General features: G+C 37.5%; 2 protein-coding genes across 6 annotated transcripts; both read right to left on the bottom strand.

The window, feature by feature from the left end:
• Nucleotides 1–3794: 3794 nt before the first annotated feature.
• LOC117928868 (patatin-like protein 6) lies at nucleotides 3795–9487 on the bottom strand. 2 transcript variants are annotated; one of them, XM_034848937.1, is made up of 3 exons: nucleotides 7956–9486; nucleotides 6406–6700; nucleotides 3795–4678 (listed from the first exon to the last, which is right to left on the bottom strand). In XM_034848937.1, exons 1-2 carry the CDS (start codon nucleotides 9060–9062, stop codon nucleotides 6431–6433), a joined length of 1377 nt encoding a protein of 458 aa, XP_034704828.1. In that variant the 5' UTR covers nucleotides 9063–9486; the 3' UTR covers nucleotides 3795–4678; nucleotides 6406–6430. The 2 variants fall into 2 exon arrangements, with proteins under 2 accessions (XP_034704828.1, XP_034704829.1); XM_034848938.1 differs by lacking the exon at nucleotides 3795–4678 and adding an exon at nucleotides 4875–5349 and having other exon boundaries at nucleotides 7956–9487.
• Nucleotides 9488–11545: 2058 nt separating this feature from the next.
• On the bottom strand, nucleotides 11546–14920 carry LOC117927927 (pentatricopeptide repeat-containing protein At3g13880-like). Of its 4 annotated transcripts, none has more exons than XM_034847658.1 (3): nucleotides 14502–14920; nucleotides 12463–12655; nucleotides 11546–12015 (listed from the first exon to the last, which is right to left on the bottom strand). In XM_034847658.1, the coding sequence occupies exons 1-3, from the start codon at nucleotides 14543–14545 to the stop codon at nucleotides 11962–11964; spliced, it is 291 nt and encodes a 96-aa protein (XP_034703549.1). In that variant the 5' UTR covers nucleotides 14546–14920; the 3' UTR covers nucleotides 11546–11961. The 4 variants fall into 4 exon arrangements, 1 of the variants encoding a protein (XP_034703549.1); XR_004653451.1 differs by lacking the exon at nucleotides 11546–12015 and adding an exon at nucleotides 13822–13955 and having other exon boundaries at nucleotides 12051–12655; XR_004653452.1 differs by lacking the exon at nucleotides 11546–12015 and adding an exon at nucleotides 13839–13955 and having other exon boundaries at nucleotides 12051–12655.
• Nucleotides 14921–16710: the final 1790 nt, after the last annotated feature.

The raw sequence follows: 16710 nt of genomic DNA, 5'->3' as shown, positions 1-16710 counted from the left end.
TCCTCCTGATTTCTTATCCCCTCTCCCTTTTTGAGGTTCATTGATTAAGTACCAATGATCATTATCTATGAATATTTTAATCCAAAAACAAGTGCACGGATGGGAATCAATCAACAAAGGGCAAGAGTTGTTATCATTATCATTATCATCGTCATCATCATCTTTATCACGAACTTCGTTAGGTTTTAAAGTTGCCCACCTCTCAATTCACCAAACATCATAATCTATGTAATATTAAAAGAATATTAAGGGTCATTGTTTGAATGGGGGATGAAGAGTCTAATAGTCTAATGGCCCAAAAGGGTGTAAAGTAGATTCCAAGATAAAGTTAGGCCCTCCACGGCAGACCAAAATAGTACCCTTTTCATATTATTAAGACGTCATTAGAATAATTAGTTGCAGAGGCAAAGGACCATTTGATTGAGTGAGATGTAGGTGGGCGACCCTACGATTCTATACTAAAACAGAAATATGTAGAATGGTCTCCACCCATTGCTTGGAATACAAGGACTCTATTGCCTTGTCTAATTCATGAATACAAGGACCCTATTGCCTTGTTTAATTCATGCTGAGATCTTTTTTCTCTTGATCATAAGCATACAATATTGGGTGGGTAAGAGGTACTTATCGAAAAGTATAATCAATTAAATTGTGTCACATGTACGATTGATCTTATTGTTTTATACCATTATTTTATACTTATAGTCTCGTTAATTTGTATCTTAATCGTTTTTTTTGTACCTTCGTTTCATCGGGAGTTTGATAGATACATCTTTCATACCTTAATTTTTTTTTAATCTAAAACATATGTTATATACACGGATTGTTTAGTATTGTCATGGAATCACCAATGTATGCAATGCTTGGGATTTGTTTTACTTCTTTTGAGTAGGGTTTAGTCTAAATTTGGGATTGAACATATGACGTTTAGCTCTAATATTAGAGGGTTGTAAGTAAATGAAACTTTTAGGGAGGGACGGAAGGGATGAAACTGAGCTCGACGTACGATTTTACTCTCAAACTAAAGGCAGCGTTCAATTAGGGATGTGTCCCCCAAGTTGGGCACCGCCGAGCTCACCTCATAGCACAGGAAAAACCTTATCCTGTCTTTTGCCCTAATCGAAAGTTTGGTGGATTTTTTGGGTGCCTGCAAATTTGCAACATTGTTAGGTATCCATATTTTAAAAAAGCATTGCCTCTCGCCTCATACTGCCATCCAATTTTGTTAATGTCAAATTTCAATTTTTGGAAAGTTGATTTGCAGGGGTGACTTGCCCTTCAAGACTTAGAACATATAACCTGTGTGAAAGTGTTTTCTTGAAAAAATTAAGAATTTGTTTTGTAACTATTTTCAAAAATAATTTTTAAAAATAGTTTTTAAGAACAATTTTTGAAAATAATTAATACATATCATGTTTTATTTTTAATTATTTGACATATTTGTATATTTACTTTTTAAAACAATCATAAAAAAAAACAAGTAAAAATTGTTTTCTTAAAACTTCCTTGAACAAAAAAAAAAAAAAAAGATATTTTATGTTTCTTAAATAAAAAATAGTTTTTGGTTAACAACAAGAAAATTGTTTTCGAAAACAATTATCAAATAGAGAGCATAAGTTCTTATATTTGATGTAAATTTATTATTTTTTGTTTTTAAATTATAAAACCATAAACTATATTATATTTTTAGATTTAAAAATTTATGATTAACCATTTGAGAAATTTTCTATGGTTGTTGATGATGATGATGCTTTTATATTCATACACACAAAGGGAAAAAAAACGAAATAATTGATGGTATGATAATTATTAGTCGAACGTTGTTGGGGCTAGACTTTCGTGTGAGAAATGACAGATATATCCTTGACCTTGGGGTTCAGGGGCATGATGTGTTGATGTTAGAGCAAATTGCTTTTGTGGTACAGTTTGATTTTTGTGAAAACAAAATTTTAAAATTTCTTTTGACGGTTTGCATTTTTTAAATAATTTCTAACATAAAGGATTCTTTCTCTGTACTATATTTTAAAGTGTTATAAAATGTCCCAACAAGAAAGATGATAAGGTTGGAGTATAATAAATTTATAAATGAGCAGAATAACATATCTTACTAGTACAAGTGGACCACAAAAATCAAAGGACAAATTTGTTTTTGGAGAGATTAAATCAAAATACATTATAATTATGTTGGAAATGTTTGTCTTTTGATACAATGCTTCAAATAAGTATTATTCGATTAGTGTCCCATTGGGGGCTTAATCATCATTAAAAAAATGTATTATTTATTTTTATAATTTATCATTTGAAAACACTAAGGGTACAATTGATAATATATATTTTTTGGAAAACATTTTCTTTATAAACCTGTTTTAAATGGTGTTTGTTTTTTTATTTTTTTATTACTTATTATAAATTTTTTATTAAATAAAAAAAGTTAAAATATGTAATTTTTTTAAATAAAAAAAATAACATATTGATTTTTTTTTTACTTTTTAATACTTAATAAAAATAAAATACTATAAAAACACACAACCTAATATTTAACACTATTATTTAAAATTAAATAAAAATATAAACACCACCTTAAAAAATTACTTATGAAGTGTTTCATTAGGAACAATATAATTTAAAAAAAAAGAGTGATGGAGGAGGGTATAGCTTGAGAATCAAAGATAAACTTGGTGTAGCTTGAAGTTGACATGGTATTATGACACTAGTGAAAGTGAAGTGAGAATCAAAAAAAAAAAAAAAAAAAAGAAGAGTGATAGAGGAGGGTATAGCTTGAGAATCAAAGATAAACTTATTGTAGGTTGAAGTTGACATGGTATTATGACACTAGTGAAAGTGAAGTGAATCAAAAAAAAAAAAAAAAAAAAGAAGAGTGATAGAGGAGGGTATAGCTTGAGAATCAAAGATAAACTTATTGTAGGTTGAAGTTGACAGGGTATTATGACACTAGTGAAGAGTGAAGAGAAATGGTATGTCATCATGGACCATGGTAAAGGATTGCATTGGATATATGTGTGGAATCTCAAATATCCATTGATCAATGGGGTGGAAAGAAAAAGAGCACACATTTTATGGGAAGGACTTGCATTTATGGCAGGCGTTGAATTGAAAGACTCAGATGAAACATAAAAGCTCCTATGCCTTGAAAAGTAGGGTTGGAAACAAAGAAAAAGAAAATGTGAAAATGGTTTAACCCCAACCACCCACCAAAAGGTCGAAAAAGAGAAAGCATTATTACTAGTGGGCCCAAGACCTCCCCAGGGTGATCTCCAATAGCCTCACTCTTCTGTGGGCATCGAAGTAACTGCCCATTCATAATCACACCCTCCACCGAAAGTCTCTTTGTGTAAAACACACATTCTTGGTGCTAAACTTGAGCATTAACTAAAAGGTAAGTGAGACAAAGGCTTCTCCAATTTCTCATTCACATTGGTTAAAAGAAAATTCCCTGATGGGGAAAAGTGAAAACTACCAAGAGGGATTTTGAAGTTTAAAGCTCAAAGGCACCAAAACCTACCAATAGGGTTTGTATGCAATCAAACATTTGATGTCTTTTCTTCCTGTTGGTTGAAGAGGTTTTGAAATTATAGTGATGGGAGTGGAGTGGAGTGAGAGTTGATGGAGGGTGTGAACTATTTTGAAGTGGGTTTATTGAAGGCAATGACAGAGGCATGCCCATATGCCATGTTGAAATTTCAAACCTACCTGCCATCCATCAAGTATCCTCCATTAATCATGGGGCAGCAGTCAACAGTGGGAAATGAAAAAGCTAGAGCACAGCCAAGAAAAAAAACACAAACATCAACCACCACCCACCATTACTCCTTTTTTAACATACACAAGTTTACAAAAGGAAAGGGAAAGACTGAAATTTTCTTTGCCCCCCAAACAATCATGAGATCATCAACATTTTCTAAAGAGAACACTTGGAATTTGAGGACCCCCAGGGACCCCAAACCCTGTGTACTAAAGATTTAAAAAACAAAAATGAAATTGGTCTTTTCTTGGAAAAGGGTCCCACCCAGACTCTTCATGTTGGCTCATCCATCAATCCCATTTCTAGGAGGAGCTGTGGTCGGTTGATTAAAAAAGATACCCACCCTCAAATCTCTTCACCAGCACATCTATATTGAAGAAATAAAATAAAAATAAAAAAGAATACCAAAGGTCAGACATTCAACTTTGGCTATATTTATGGGGATGCTTCACAAGGTAGGCCCACCACCCAAATTCAAGTTTGCTGAGGCTGATTAAGGAAGAAAGAGGCTGAAACCAAAAGTAAATAAAGGCGGAGCCGAGGAAATCAGGAACAGTTCTTCCCCACAGCCACTTCTTTCAAATTAAAAGGTTCCAATCGAATTCATATTGTTTGACCCCCCACAGGACAAAGCTCAAAGCTCAATGCCTTCAAACTCAATTTGCTTTTCTCTAATGGTTTCTTGACATAGTAGAGAATTGGAGTGGACACCACATGCCTGTCCTGTGGCGGGCAAAGAATCCCACAAAGATCTTCCACCCTTTTTACACTACTAGTCCTTTTCACTCAATTCCCTGACCCTCCTCCTCTTCTTTTACTATCTTCTCTTTCAAAAGTAAAAGCTGCTATATTACTTTTCTTCTCTTTTCCTTTTTCTTTTTTTTTTTTTTTTTTGAATTTATTGTTCTGCCTCCCCTGCATTCCAAAAAGACAGATTTCAATATTGAGATTTATTAAAAGGAGAATTAATTAATGGGTATGACCCAAGGCATGACTACTACAAAAGCAGTATAAATAAGGTGAACTGCATGAGACATAACAAGATCTAAAAACAACTGATGTGAACCGCGTAAGGGGCGAAATAGAAGAACAAGAAGACAAAAGCCCAAAATCACATGACTCAATGTAAATTTCTAACCACAACTGAACCCATATCAAGGCATTAAAGCACAAAGTAAGAGATAGCAGGGCTACAATGTGGAACACTTTTTTTTAACCCCCTTTTAGAAGTCTGAGCCTAGCTATGTTTTGCTTTCACTTTCTCTTCTTTTATAACAAAAAAAAAAAAAAAAAAAAAAAAAGAACATGACTTCACGTTTTGGTTGAATATAGTTGGGAAGAGAACCAAGAACCAGGACCCAAGCATTATTTTACAGGTTTCTCTGAGCATGGTTCTAACGTGGCTGTCTCTTTGGCATCCTTCCATTGACCAGTACAAATCACCATGTAGAAACATGATTTGATTATTGCATCCATTGATTCTTTACAGGTTGAAGGTGGGTGGAACAGGGTATAAGATTTACTTCAGTCAAGTTACTCTTTTATTCACTCCATCCAACAGATGAGACACAGGTAAGCATAAAGATCTGCTTAGGAACAAGAAAGGTTGGGGAATTTTCAGTAAATTGAAGCCAAAATAATATGGGGGTGACAGGTCACAGATTCACAAGAAGCTTACATATGGGGACATTAGGGCATACTTAAAAAAGGTGAATAAAAATTCTCAAATTACCAAAAAAACCTTCACCTGGAACAGGTGTTATATGTGCTCAAAAAATTGTAAAAGGCAAAGGTCGTGGTCAGTGGTTTTTCATAGGCCAAAGCTCAGGAGGAAAGGAATGAACTTTGTCCACACACTCAAACCAAAACATGGTCACGGAGACACCCTTTTCCGGACCACGGATACGTATCCAGGAGCACCCAAAATGATTTGATTCCCATCCCCCAAAATGACCATAGCAACCCCCCTAACCATTGCAGAACTTTCTCTCAAATGACTCAAATGTCCCCATTCTTTACCAAGCATTGGTGTCGGTGGGCCGACAACAGTGGGGTTACCTTCCCCCACATCAACTATTTCGTCTCTTGGAGTTTATGTTGAACAACAACAACTGGTTGTTATAACATTTGATCTTTGAATCAAAAGAGAAAGGGACAAGATGAGCCCACTAAGATTCACAAACTGACAATACCAATATTTGCCCGTGATTATGATCCACATGATTTTTACTCTTAAGACCACCACCAAAGGGATTAAGAGAAAGAAATTCTAGTTGCAAAGGGCATGTGACAGAGGTAACAGTAACATTAGTAGTAATAATATAGTAAATACTTCCAAAAGATTTTTGCTTAACATGGAGAATATCAGGTGGTTTCTAAACATCTGTGCTTTTGATCAATGCATCTTCTGTAGATTATATTAACTACAGCATTTTCATACTACTGAACATCTTAAGCTCAACAATGGACCATTGATAGTCCATGATGGACCACCATCTTTTCAGGGCCTTTAATATGCAAGGAAAGGAGGTTGCCTAGGATAGTGAAGCAAGGGTGGATTCAAGCTTTATGTAGGGCATGTTTTCTTGATCAATTTGTGTAATTAAAATAAAATGGAAATGAAATAGCAGGGACAAGCTTACCCTTTTTCTTCAGGCTACTGTTGGCCTAGGTGGATTTGGGGGTAGCTTGCTTAAATGCAACAGTGGGAGCTATTCGGCAACTCCTCCTCTGATGCTCCAGCACAAGCTCACCAGCAAACCAGTCGAGTTTCTCGAAATTGCTCTGCTCTCCTATCCTTTTACCTCCAAAGAGCACTGATTCAACATTCTTTTGCTTCAGCATTTCCTCAGCTATTCCATTTAGCATCTTTACATTGCTAGGACTAGGATCTGTGTCCATATTTGCCCCACAACGACCCAAGGTGGACCCATTTGCCTGTCATTCCAGAAATGATTGAAGTATTGTAGTTAGAGAACAGATACAACTCAATTTGCCTAAGCTTCTACTGAACTCAAATGATTTCGCAAGAAAACATCAGGAATATACATCATCTAGACTATAACTGTGCAAGATTGATTTAAATCAACAAGTTGGAAGGCCCAATATTAAGAGAGACAAAAAGAATGAAAGAAAGAAAAACAAAATGCTGACCACATTCAGGCATTTCAGGATCCATGAACTTTCTTTTTTGAAATGGGGTAAAAAACTGATTCCGGACCAACCTAACTACATCAAACTGATTTGAGTGAGTGCTTTAGAACAGTAGCTGACAAAAGGGGCACGCTTCCCTTTATGCTTCATGCACTCAATTTCACTTGGAAATGAATGCATTGTAGGAAAAGTGCATGCAGCAGAAATGTGGAGTGCCAATAGCACAGCCCGGTCATCATCAAAGAACAGGGAAAAGGAGACAGAAAAGGATTGAATTGATGAGGGAAACCTTCTCTTTAATCGTAAATTGAAAGGGAAGACCAAAACCAATTGGAAGGAAAACCCACAACTTTATTGAATTTAGGTGGCTCACATTAAGGCAGTATAAGAATAGCAAGCCAGATACAAGGTCCCAGCACATTGACAGAGCATACTTTATACTATAAACAGCCCTAATGGTAAGGCTAGCCAGGATCAGAAAGCCCATCATCTCTCGTATTCATTTAATACCAACATCTGAGTCCCATTTTTCCAAACACTCCTAAAAATTCCCATACTTGGCAAACCCAAACCCCAGCTCTCCTGCTTTTCCCATTCACCCCACTGCAAAGGAGCACCCATAGCAACAAATTTCCATTCTCTCACCACTCACCCAATTCAAATTGGCATGAAACTAATAATTATCTCTATATATATAATAATTCAAAATCATGGGTTAAAACTTCAGTTTTTGTCTGAATCAAAATTGGGAAAAAAATCAAATAAAATAAGACCCCCAGCTATTACTTTCTTTTTGTTCTTTTTGTTGATCCAGCTTGGGATTGAATGGACGGGATTGAAATGAAATTTATTTGGAATTGAAAATTTGGATGGACCGGAAAGTGAAAATTATGACAGAAATCGAGGCTATTGGGCATTAGGCTGCATACCCACTACTGCCCCACAACGACCATGGCAGAGTTGCATGAGCCGTCCAAAATGGAGGCGCACGTTTTGACTAAACCAGCGCACTGGTCGCACGTTAGCTTAGGAGGCGTACCTGAATACGGACGTAGTTACTGCTCCGACTCTGCCCAAACGCCATCGCCACCGAGTGGTCCACCATATCGGCGGCACCGTCGCCGGAGATTCGAGCCATGGGTCGAGCCCAGTCCTTAGCTTTCCAGTTCTTCACTTGATCGTAATCGTAGCTTCCTTCCAGAAGCTGACCTGTTCCTAGTGAAAGTACCAAAAGGTCCTCCACCCCTCGCACGAATGGAAACTCCTGTTTGTTGTGTAGCACGTGCGTGATTGCCGCTGCGGTAGGGTTGCTCATGGCCAAACCACCGTCAATCGCCACGCACCGGGTTTGGCCGTCGACAGACCGCATCGAGACCGGTTCGAATATGGATGGCTCGGCCGACGTGGCTCGGCACACCTCCCAGAGGCGGAAGTCGAAGCTGTCTGTTTCGAGAGCGTCGGCTCTGGAGAACAGGAACGGCGCCGAGCTGGAGAGGTCGTAGCACGGTATCAACACCGGCTTCAACGTGTCTTTCAGCGTCAAACTTCGGCCGTTCTCCGCGAACGCTTCCTTCATGGCTTTCTCTAGTCCGGACGCCGCCGAGCCGCTGGAGCCACCTCGGAGAATCCGCCGGAGGAAACTGCCGCCGCCGGAGCTGGAACCGGACGAAGAACGATAGCATCTCTTCCCCTGCTCCGCCAGGAACTTCCACGTGTCCTCCGCTTGGAAAATCGGGCGGCTATTGTCCTTTGTCCCAAAGAGCATGGCGGTGAAAATCCCTCCGACACCGGCACCGGCCGCGACGTCGAAATAGTCGGCGATTCTAGCTTGAGGATTCCCTGATTTCGTTTTAAGGGCTTGTTCGAGATAAGCGAGGGCTCTTCCGGATAATATCCCTCGCATTCCACCACCGTCGATGGAGAGTATGCAGATTTTGCCCCTCTGATTCTTGATAGCGGAGACGCCATTGTCGGGGGGAGGTGGAGTAGAAACCTCGGACTTGGTCTCGATCTGTTTGGGGATCCAGAGCTTCTGGTCATCGTAGCCAAAGAGAAACTTACTTTCGAGAATTGAGAAGATTTCGTAGCTAAGTTTATCGGTATCGATACTGGGTTCCTGCATTTCTGATTGAAGATTACAAGCCATCTCTTCACTTCACGTCCTTGTTGACATCACATGCGTTATTCACTGCTTCCACAATCTCAAACCTCCTCCCTCTCTGCAGATGGTAGCAGCTTCAGCTTCAGCACTATATGCAAATGAATTTTGAATTATGAGGCGGACAAGTGAAGTGAGCTCAATGCCGAAAGCAAAACCCAGAAAAGAAGAGAACCCTTTAAAGAGGAGCAAGGAGAGCTGAAATGGAGTGATTGATGAGGAACATCACATTGAATGGCATAGCTTTCTGAATAAGAAGGTAGAGGTATCAGCTATATATGAGAATATATGTTACCGATGAAAAAAACCCAAACAAGCCAACCAGCAAAGGACCAAATGGAGGAGGAGGAGGCAAGAACACAGCAGTTTCAGAGCATGTCTGAGATGGATATATTTATATCCACCATATTATCATATATAAGCAAAACAGAAAAATATGAAAATTATTATATTTATATTTAAATCCACCGAAGAAACAAACAAGATTTTCTCTCTCCTAATCTCCAAATTTGGGACCTCTTAACCAGGCTGTGTACTGCCGTCTTAACCGTGGTTTACACGTTTACATCGCACAAGGGCCACCGACGGTTCACTTCCCGTTCCAATCCCACGCTTCAGATGATCACTCAACCCTCTGCCTCCGTAATCGACGGCCAACTCGCAAAATTTTCTGCCGCGCCTGTCGTTACGCGTGGGTCCCACCGCCACATCGTCGGCAAAAGGCATGGGCGCGCACTAATTGTGTCCAATTTGCCCAGTTCATCCCCATTTTTGGTTTTTTTTAATGACCAAACTGCCCTTTATTAGTGGCCTGAGCTGGTGGGCTCCACGTGGACGTGCTGACGGCTATGGTGGGCCAGTCGTCACTAATCCCGCATGCCTCCCTCGTTACCGGTCACCGGTTACTGTCACAACGCAGAATCATGGTAAATTTGGGAAATGAGTGTGGATAAGATGATTGGTGAACAGTGAGTTGACCCTTGTTAACCACTCCCACATGCTCTCATCCATTATGTGCCTTTTTCTACTGTGGTAACTTTGACCCACGACAATGTAAATCCATTTGATTTTTCTAATGATTGTACGGAACAATATGAACAGGAACTTGGCAGGAAAAAATGTACTAAGTTCGTTAAACATTTCATACTTTGTTTGAAACAGGTCAAGAACATTGAAATCAAATTTGGGTTCATCATTATTCAAAAGCCTTCGAGTCAAATGTGGAAATAAAACTTGAGACTTTCAAGACTCGTATTAAAGTTAAGGGCACGTCATGTTTTTCTTAATGGAGTATAATTGCGCCTTCAATTAAAGAAGAGATAAGAAGGGGTCTGATATGGTAGGAAGTATGAGATCGTTTTACCATTTCTTTTCCAAAAAATAATTGTCATTTTCAGAGACACCCCTCCTTCAACAAACACAATAATTTGTTTGTCAGTATCCCCAGAAGAAAATGAAGGGAGAGATCAGGGGGAGGGAGGAGGCTGGGAGGGTCATTGGAATGCACGTGTGGGTGCTGGAGGAGGTGGTGGCGGAGATGGAGGAGGAGGAGGAGGAGGAGGAGGAGGGTGAGGAGCAGTGGGTGGTGAGGGCCTGAGGAGACAGCAAGACAAGGCATTCTCTCCTCCTGCCCTCTCCCCCCGCATTAAATCTCTGACTGCCTCATGTTTGTCGCAATCTCCTCAAATTGCTCCCACCTCCATAACACAGCTCCTCATCTCTGAAGTCTGAGCCACACTGGGCCTCACACTCTTCCATATCACCAATCCACGCCATCGTCCTCCTCGGATCCCATCCACTTGTTTACCTGTGGGGACAGTCCTTTTCTACCTCCCCTCTTTTCTAGCCCAACTCTTTCAACCTATAGGCCTCATGGAAATTGAACTGTAAAACATTAATGCAAGGAAGTACAGAAGAGAGAAAAAGAATAGGAGAGGATTCTAGTCTGATTCCGCCTTATGACATTATTTGTGCAGACTGAATCCTATTGTACACAGTGACTGAGATACAGTTGGGATAAAGGCCCACTGAGTAGTAATCACAGGAAGAGGAAGTAGCCCCTACACACGGCCCAGTCCCACTCTAGGCTTTTACTATTTTGCTACAAATGTAACCATCTGGGGGGGCTCAGCTGCTAATCCATGCCTAGAAAAAGTGGGCGTAGGGGACCAGATGGTGTCAACCCATAAACCCACATGGTTTTTTCCTGGCCAAACTCTTCAAGTCTAGTGCATGAAATGCTTTTGCTTTGTCTTTTATTTTGATATTCATAGATTTTTTATCAAATATATTGGCATTTAGTGGTGTGCCGGTTTTAAAGGAGAAAATGAACCCTTTGAACCTTTTGAGGAACAGCTGGTTAGAGTGAAAATTTTGCAAAATATATGAAATCCATTAGGAGGTATTGGTAGAGATTGGAAGTGAGAAACTACTAGTATGCATATTCCCAACCCAGAATATCAAAGCTGAACTGGATGTAACCTTCAAATCAATAATTTCATTACCTGATGAGATACCAACCAAACAATAAGGGTACTGATGTACCGCTCTGAGTCATAAAATGCAGTTGCGGAAATGGTGAGAGAGACGTGTTGGAAGCAGAGACTTGGGCGAGGACCTCCATCATTTCTCATAAATTACATAAAAACCGGTTCTCCAATCGCACTTCCTCCAGGAAAAATGCAGGAGATGGACCTCTGACAATAGGAACTCTGATAGTAGGCAATGGGTCTCCCATAGTCACCCATCATCAGTTCTGATCCCTCTGACAGCATCATTGATCCCATCTTATTCATGAGTTTCTGACATGTAGGAACTCTGGCAATAGGCAATGGGGCTCACATATAGATTCCAATCAATTCAGATCCTTTCCAACGGCATGATTAATTCATTTTACCAAGCGTTTGTAGTAAAACAGTTTTACTCTCACTACCAATAGTCCCTACAAGAACAAGAACCATCTGTGAGAGTCTGGGATCAGTTCAAGAGAGCAACAATCTTCTAAATAGTCAATCTTACTTCCCCTGTGAATGGTCTCTACAAGAACAAGAACCTTCTATGACAGAATGGAAACTTATTGGACCTATGAGAATTCTCTCTTTTTCAGCACTGAGAAGAGCCTCATTTTTGTATGGCAATCTCAGCAGGCTTCCAACTTCATCAACACTTTCATAGAAGCTGATGTTGGCAAACTAATGGATCATGGCTAACTTTTAGTTATGGTAGCCACCACAAAGCTATTGTTCTGTTCAGGTTTAGGGACTCTAAAAACAAGCCCCTCGTTAGCAAATACTACTTATTTCATATTTCTTCCAACCGTGCATAAATAGTTTGACTTCAATGATGACATTTATCACCCACCACAAAAGAAAGGCCAATGTGTTCCTACCTCAATCCAACTTAGACCAGGTTTCATTGCAATTCTACCATCTTTCAGCAAGTCCTTGATTCTTTTGGCTGGCATGCATTTTTCCACATCAGTGTAGCTGTTGTCAAGAAGCACATAAGAGACTGCAGCTTCAGGTTCAAGCTCAATCAGTCTCTCTGTAACATGTTTCTCAGTGACAGTATCTTTATGGACCCTGCAAGCATTCAACAACACATAAGATGTTTACAAATCATCTTCAAAGCCAGAGTTGATAACGAAGTTTTCATAATGAACCAATCTTTCAAGCTCAATCCAAGAGGTCAACATTTCAGGCAGAATGCTCTGTTTTTTGGAGTCATACCATGATCCTTCTTCATGATTTTGAAATGTTTGCCATTGAAAAAGGTAATCCAATTACATGAATGATGAATTAATTACAAACGCATATATCACTAAGAGATAGGTTTTAAAAATTGCATGTGCAAGCATTTAACAATCTCACTAGTGTATGAATTATACTTAGCTTAATAGGCATGCATGTCCAATCTAGTGCTTATATTAATTCAAGAGTAAATTATCCTCAAAATCGCATATAATTCCAAAAATTTTGTGCAAAAATTAAAAATTAATCCTAATAATTCAGAAAGATAAAACAGGTTTCCCCTTTCCCTCTGCTGTTTCCCCGAATCCGATCCATTCTTCCATCTCAACAGTTTATTCTTAATCCAGTCACGAACTTGGAAACACTAACTCCCAACCCCAAAAAGTTTAATCCCCTTGGAATTTGAAGAAAGCCCCTACCAGCATGAACATCAAATAAGTACTGAAAACTTACCATAATCAATCTTCAACATGGCTCAATTAAGAAATCTGAGAAATGTAATGTGACTGGGCACTTACCCTAATCTTTCATCAACTTAAAGAGGCTTAGAGCTTCGTGTGCACATTCCAGTCGCACATTGCTTTAAACAAGCAATGACCAAGACACTATTTTAGAATTCTATTTCTTAGAAGGTTGGATATGAAGAATCTATGTCTCCACAGTTTGCACCAAGGCCCATCTTTGGATTTCGAATGGATAGTGAGTTTCCTATCCCAGTTTTCATTGCATACCCCTGGACCTGGTTACAAGATATTTGATGTAGGCTAATTGGCATAACCTGAACATGCTAAGTATTATGAAGTCATCTAGTTCTCTTCCCAATTCAAGAGGCATTGCACTCAAATTATCCTGCAGACATGTATGTCCTTGAGCCAATCTATAGCTTGAGTCTCAAAAGAAAACATTTCAGCCCATCTTTGAAAGTACACACTTCCAAATGAAATTATTTGACTCAAATTCAATTGTTTTTTCAGATTTGAGCATGATTTTTGCCTTACATGGTCAAAAGCTTCACCTGCCTTACAAGCTTTGAATGTACTTGAGAATATGAACTTCAAGAGCTCCATTCCTTTCTTTTGCATCTAAAAGAAAACAGCATAAGTATTCCTCCCCAAACTCATTGCTTCAGTCTCTGTTCAGAGTAATCCAGGAGTCATTGCATTATACATTACAACATTATAAGCAGGCATGATCTTAAAAATCTGATCTGTATCATTGAAATCCAACCCAACTTGGTTGCACACCTGTGAAGAATTACTTCCACATTTTATTGAGTAAACAAAGTTAGAACAACATTCCCATGGGCTTAACAATTCAAATTCATCTGTATTCATGATTTTTTCAAGAGTTTCAACAATTCTTCATTCAAACCAATTTTTAATTATCTTGCAGTCATCAAATAAAAAGAAAAAAAAAATCAGGCCCACATCATCCAAATTCACAAACAAAAAACATCAGGTCATCCAGCACCTAGTAACAATTATTAAGTCATGAATCAGATGACCCAAGTGCATATCCCCAGTTTGACAACACACACTGAAAGCATTGGCATTACTGAATTCATTAAACACCAGCCATTGGTAAAAACATCCATGGGCTTATCATTAAAAATTAATAAAAAATAAATAAACCCACTTGATTATGCCCAGAAATTAAAGAGTTCCAAGATATAACATACAGGCATTTCATCCAACATGTGGCGGGCAACACCGAGTTCGCCATATTGGCAACCCAATCGAAGAGGATTCATTGGAAAAAAGTAGACAAGGGTTTGAAACAAGTCCTGGTGATGTGGGCATGTACAATCTCACTTTGGATCAAATACACTGTTCTGGTGGAGAATTGGACTAGTTTTTGTGAAGGCCAAGCCCTGATAAAGGAATAGAGATGCCCAGAAAAATGGTGAGCATTTAGCGGCGGGGTTAACATGGACTGAGGCAATGCGGTGAGAACGGCGGTGAGCGACGGGTCGAGATGAGAAACTCAGAAAATCAGAATGGTGGTCCTGAATCCTGATTGAAGTTAAAGTTGGAAGTTGGAACTACGTTGAATTGATCTCTTCAAACATGGCTACCTCCGTACCGATGCTTTTGCAACCCGACCCATAACCGAACGGGACAAATAAAAGAATGGGATATGTGATATAATTTATAATTATTAAAATTAAAAATAATTATCAAAAATAAAAGTTATACATAAATAATTAAAAAAGATTGAAATATTTCATCTTTTTATTTTTAATATTATTACATCATATCATAATTGCATAAATGTATTAACCTTTTTTTATTAAATTAAATAATAGAATTATAATATTTAATTATTATAATGAATATTTATATTATTCATATTTTATTAATTTTTATTTATATTTTATTACATTCATACTTTATATGTTTTTGTTATAACTTAAGAATGTAATCGAAAAGTTAAAATTTAAGGTCAATTTCATTCACTTTTATTAAAGTTTTGATTAATTACATGTGATTCTCGTTGGTTTGAAATTTTATCAAATACTGTCCTTATTTTGAATGTTCAAGAGATGATGTGAGTAAAAATAACAAATGAAAAAGATAGTAAAATTATTTGATGAAATTTCAAATCAACAAGGATTAATTATATTTAGCTAAAATCTTAAAGAAGGGGAGGCAAATTAACTTTTACACTTTATTTAGTCAAAAAGATGTTTGACTTGGTGATAACTTTCTTACGTTAGGCCAAGATTTAGTCGATTTTGATTTTGATAAAGCAAAATAAAGTTTGAATATAATATTTTATATTTGTGTGTGTTAAATAAGAATGTTTCTAAAGAGATGATCTTAAAGATATCTCAAACCAGAAGAAAATCAAGAAAAAGTAGAACGCTTGAAAGAGATGGTTTTCTAAATTCAATATTTTACAATCTCCTTGTAAGATTATAGTTATACTAAATTAGAAAATAATATTCAAGAATGACATAGAACTCTTCCATCATCAATACAATAAGTTTGGAACCTTTAAATAAAAGTTAGAAGCCCAAACCAACCATTATGGACAAATTGGGGACGTCTGATCAACCAATTGATCAAGATTATACACCTTAACCAATAGAGACAAGCTTCTACCACTTTAAAATTTTTCTTAACCAATCAATTGTTTAGTTCAACTAACAATCACTTGGTTTAATTAGTTGACCGTTGGTTCAATCCGTTAACCTCTTTGCTCACCCAATCAACATCTTGGTTCAATTAGTCAACCTCTTGGTCCACCCAACCGATTTATTGGTTTAATCAATCAAACTATTGGTTCAACAATTCAACCTATTAGTCAACCAGTGGTAAACAAGATAGAAAAAAGTGAGAAATGTTGCACAAATGACCTTTAATGGCTAATATTGTTTTAATATGAAAACTTAATATTAAAAAATCTTGTTTGATGATAAACTGCATATCAAAGTATGAGTTTTTATCTTTGAAACGATGAATCTCAATTTTTTTACAAAAATTGTTCAAAGATTCATAAACAAACCTACAATTTTTACAACTTTTCATCTTTAACATAAAATTTTTAGGGAAATCGACAAGATAACTCATTGTTATTTTGAGAACCTTTTTAACCACGAATAACATTAAACAAAAGTTGTTTTTATTTAGAAAGATTTTTCGTTCAATTTATAAAAGAATAAAATCAATTTAGGCATTTAGATGATTTTAGGTGCTTAAAAAAAAATGTAATGCACTATGAAACTAGTGCACCAACAACCTAGAGAATAAGTTTTGATTGATATTCCTTTTGAGGTTTCTCTTTCTTCATGATTTTCCTTTGACCTGTTTTATCTTTGTGATTACTATTTTGAAAATCATCATGTCTAATCACATTTAAAATTAGCTATTAGTCTCAAACCTTGT

This window comes from Vitis riparia, chromosome 13 (genome assembly GCF_004353265.1).
Source record: "Vitis riparia cultivar Riparia Gloire de Montpellier isolate 1030 chromosome 13, EGFV_Vit.rip_1.0, whole genome shotgun sequence".
In the NCBI taxonomy this organism is placed as follows: Eukaryota; Viridiplantae; Streptophyta; class Magnoliopsida; order Vitales; family Vitaceae; genus Vitis; species Vitis riparia.
This window is presented reverse-complemented; position numbering and strand designations above follow the sequence as displayed.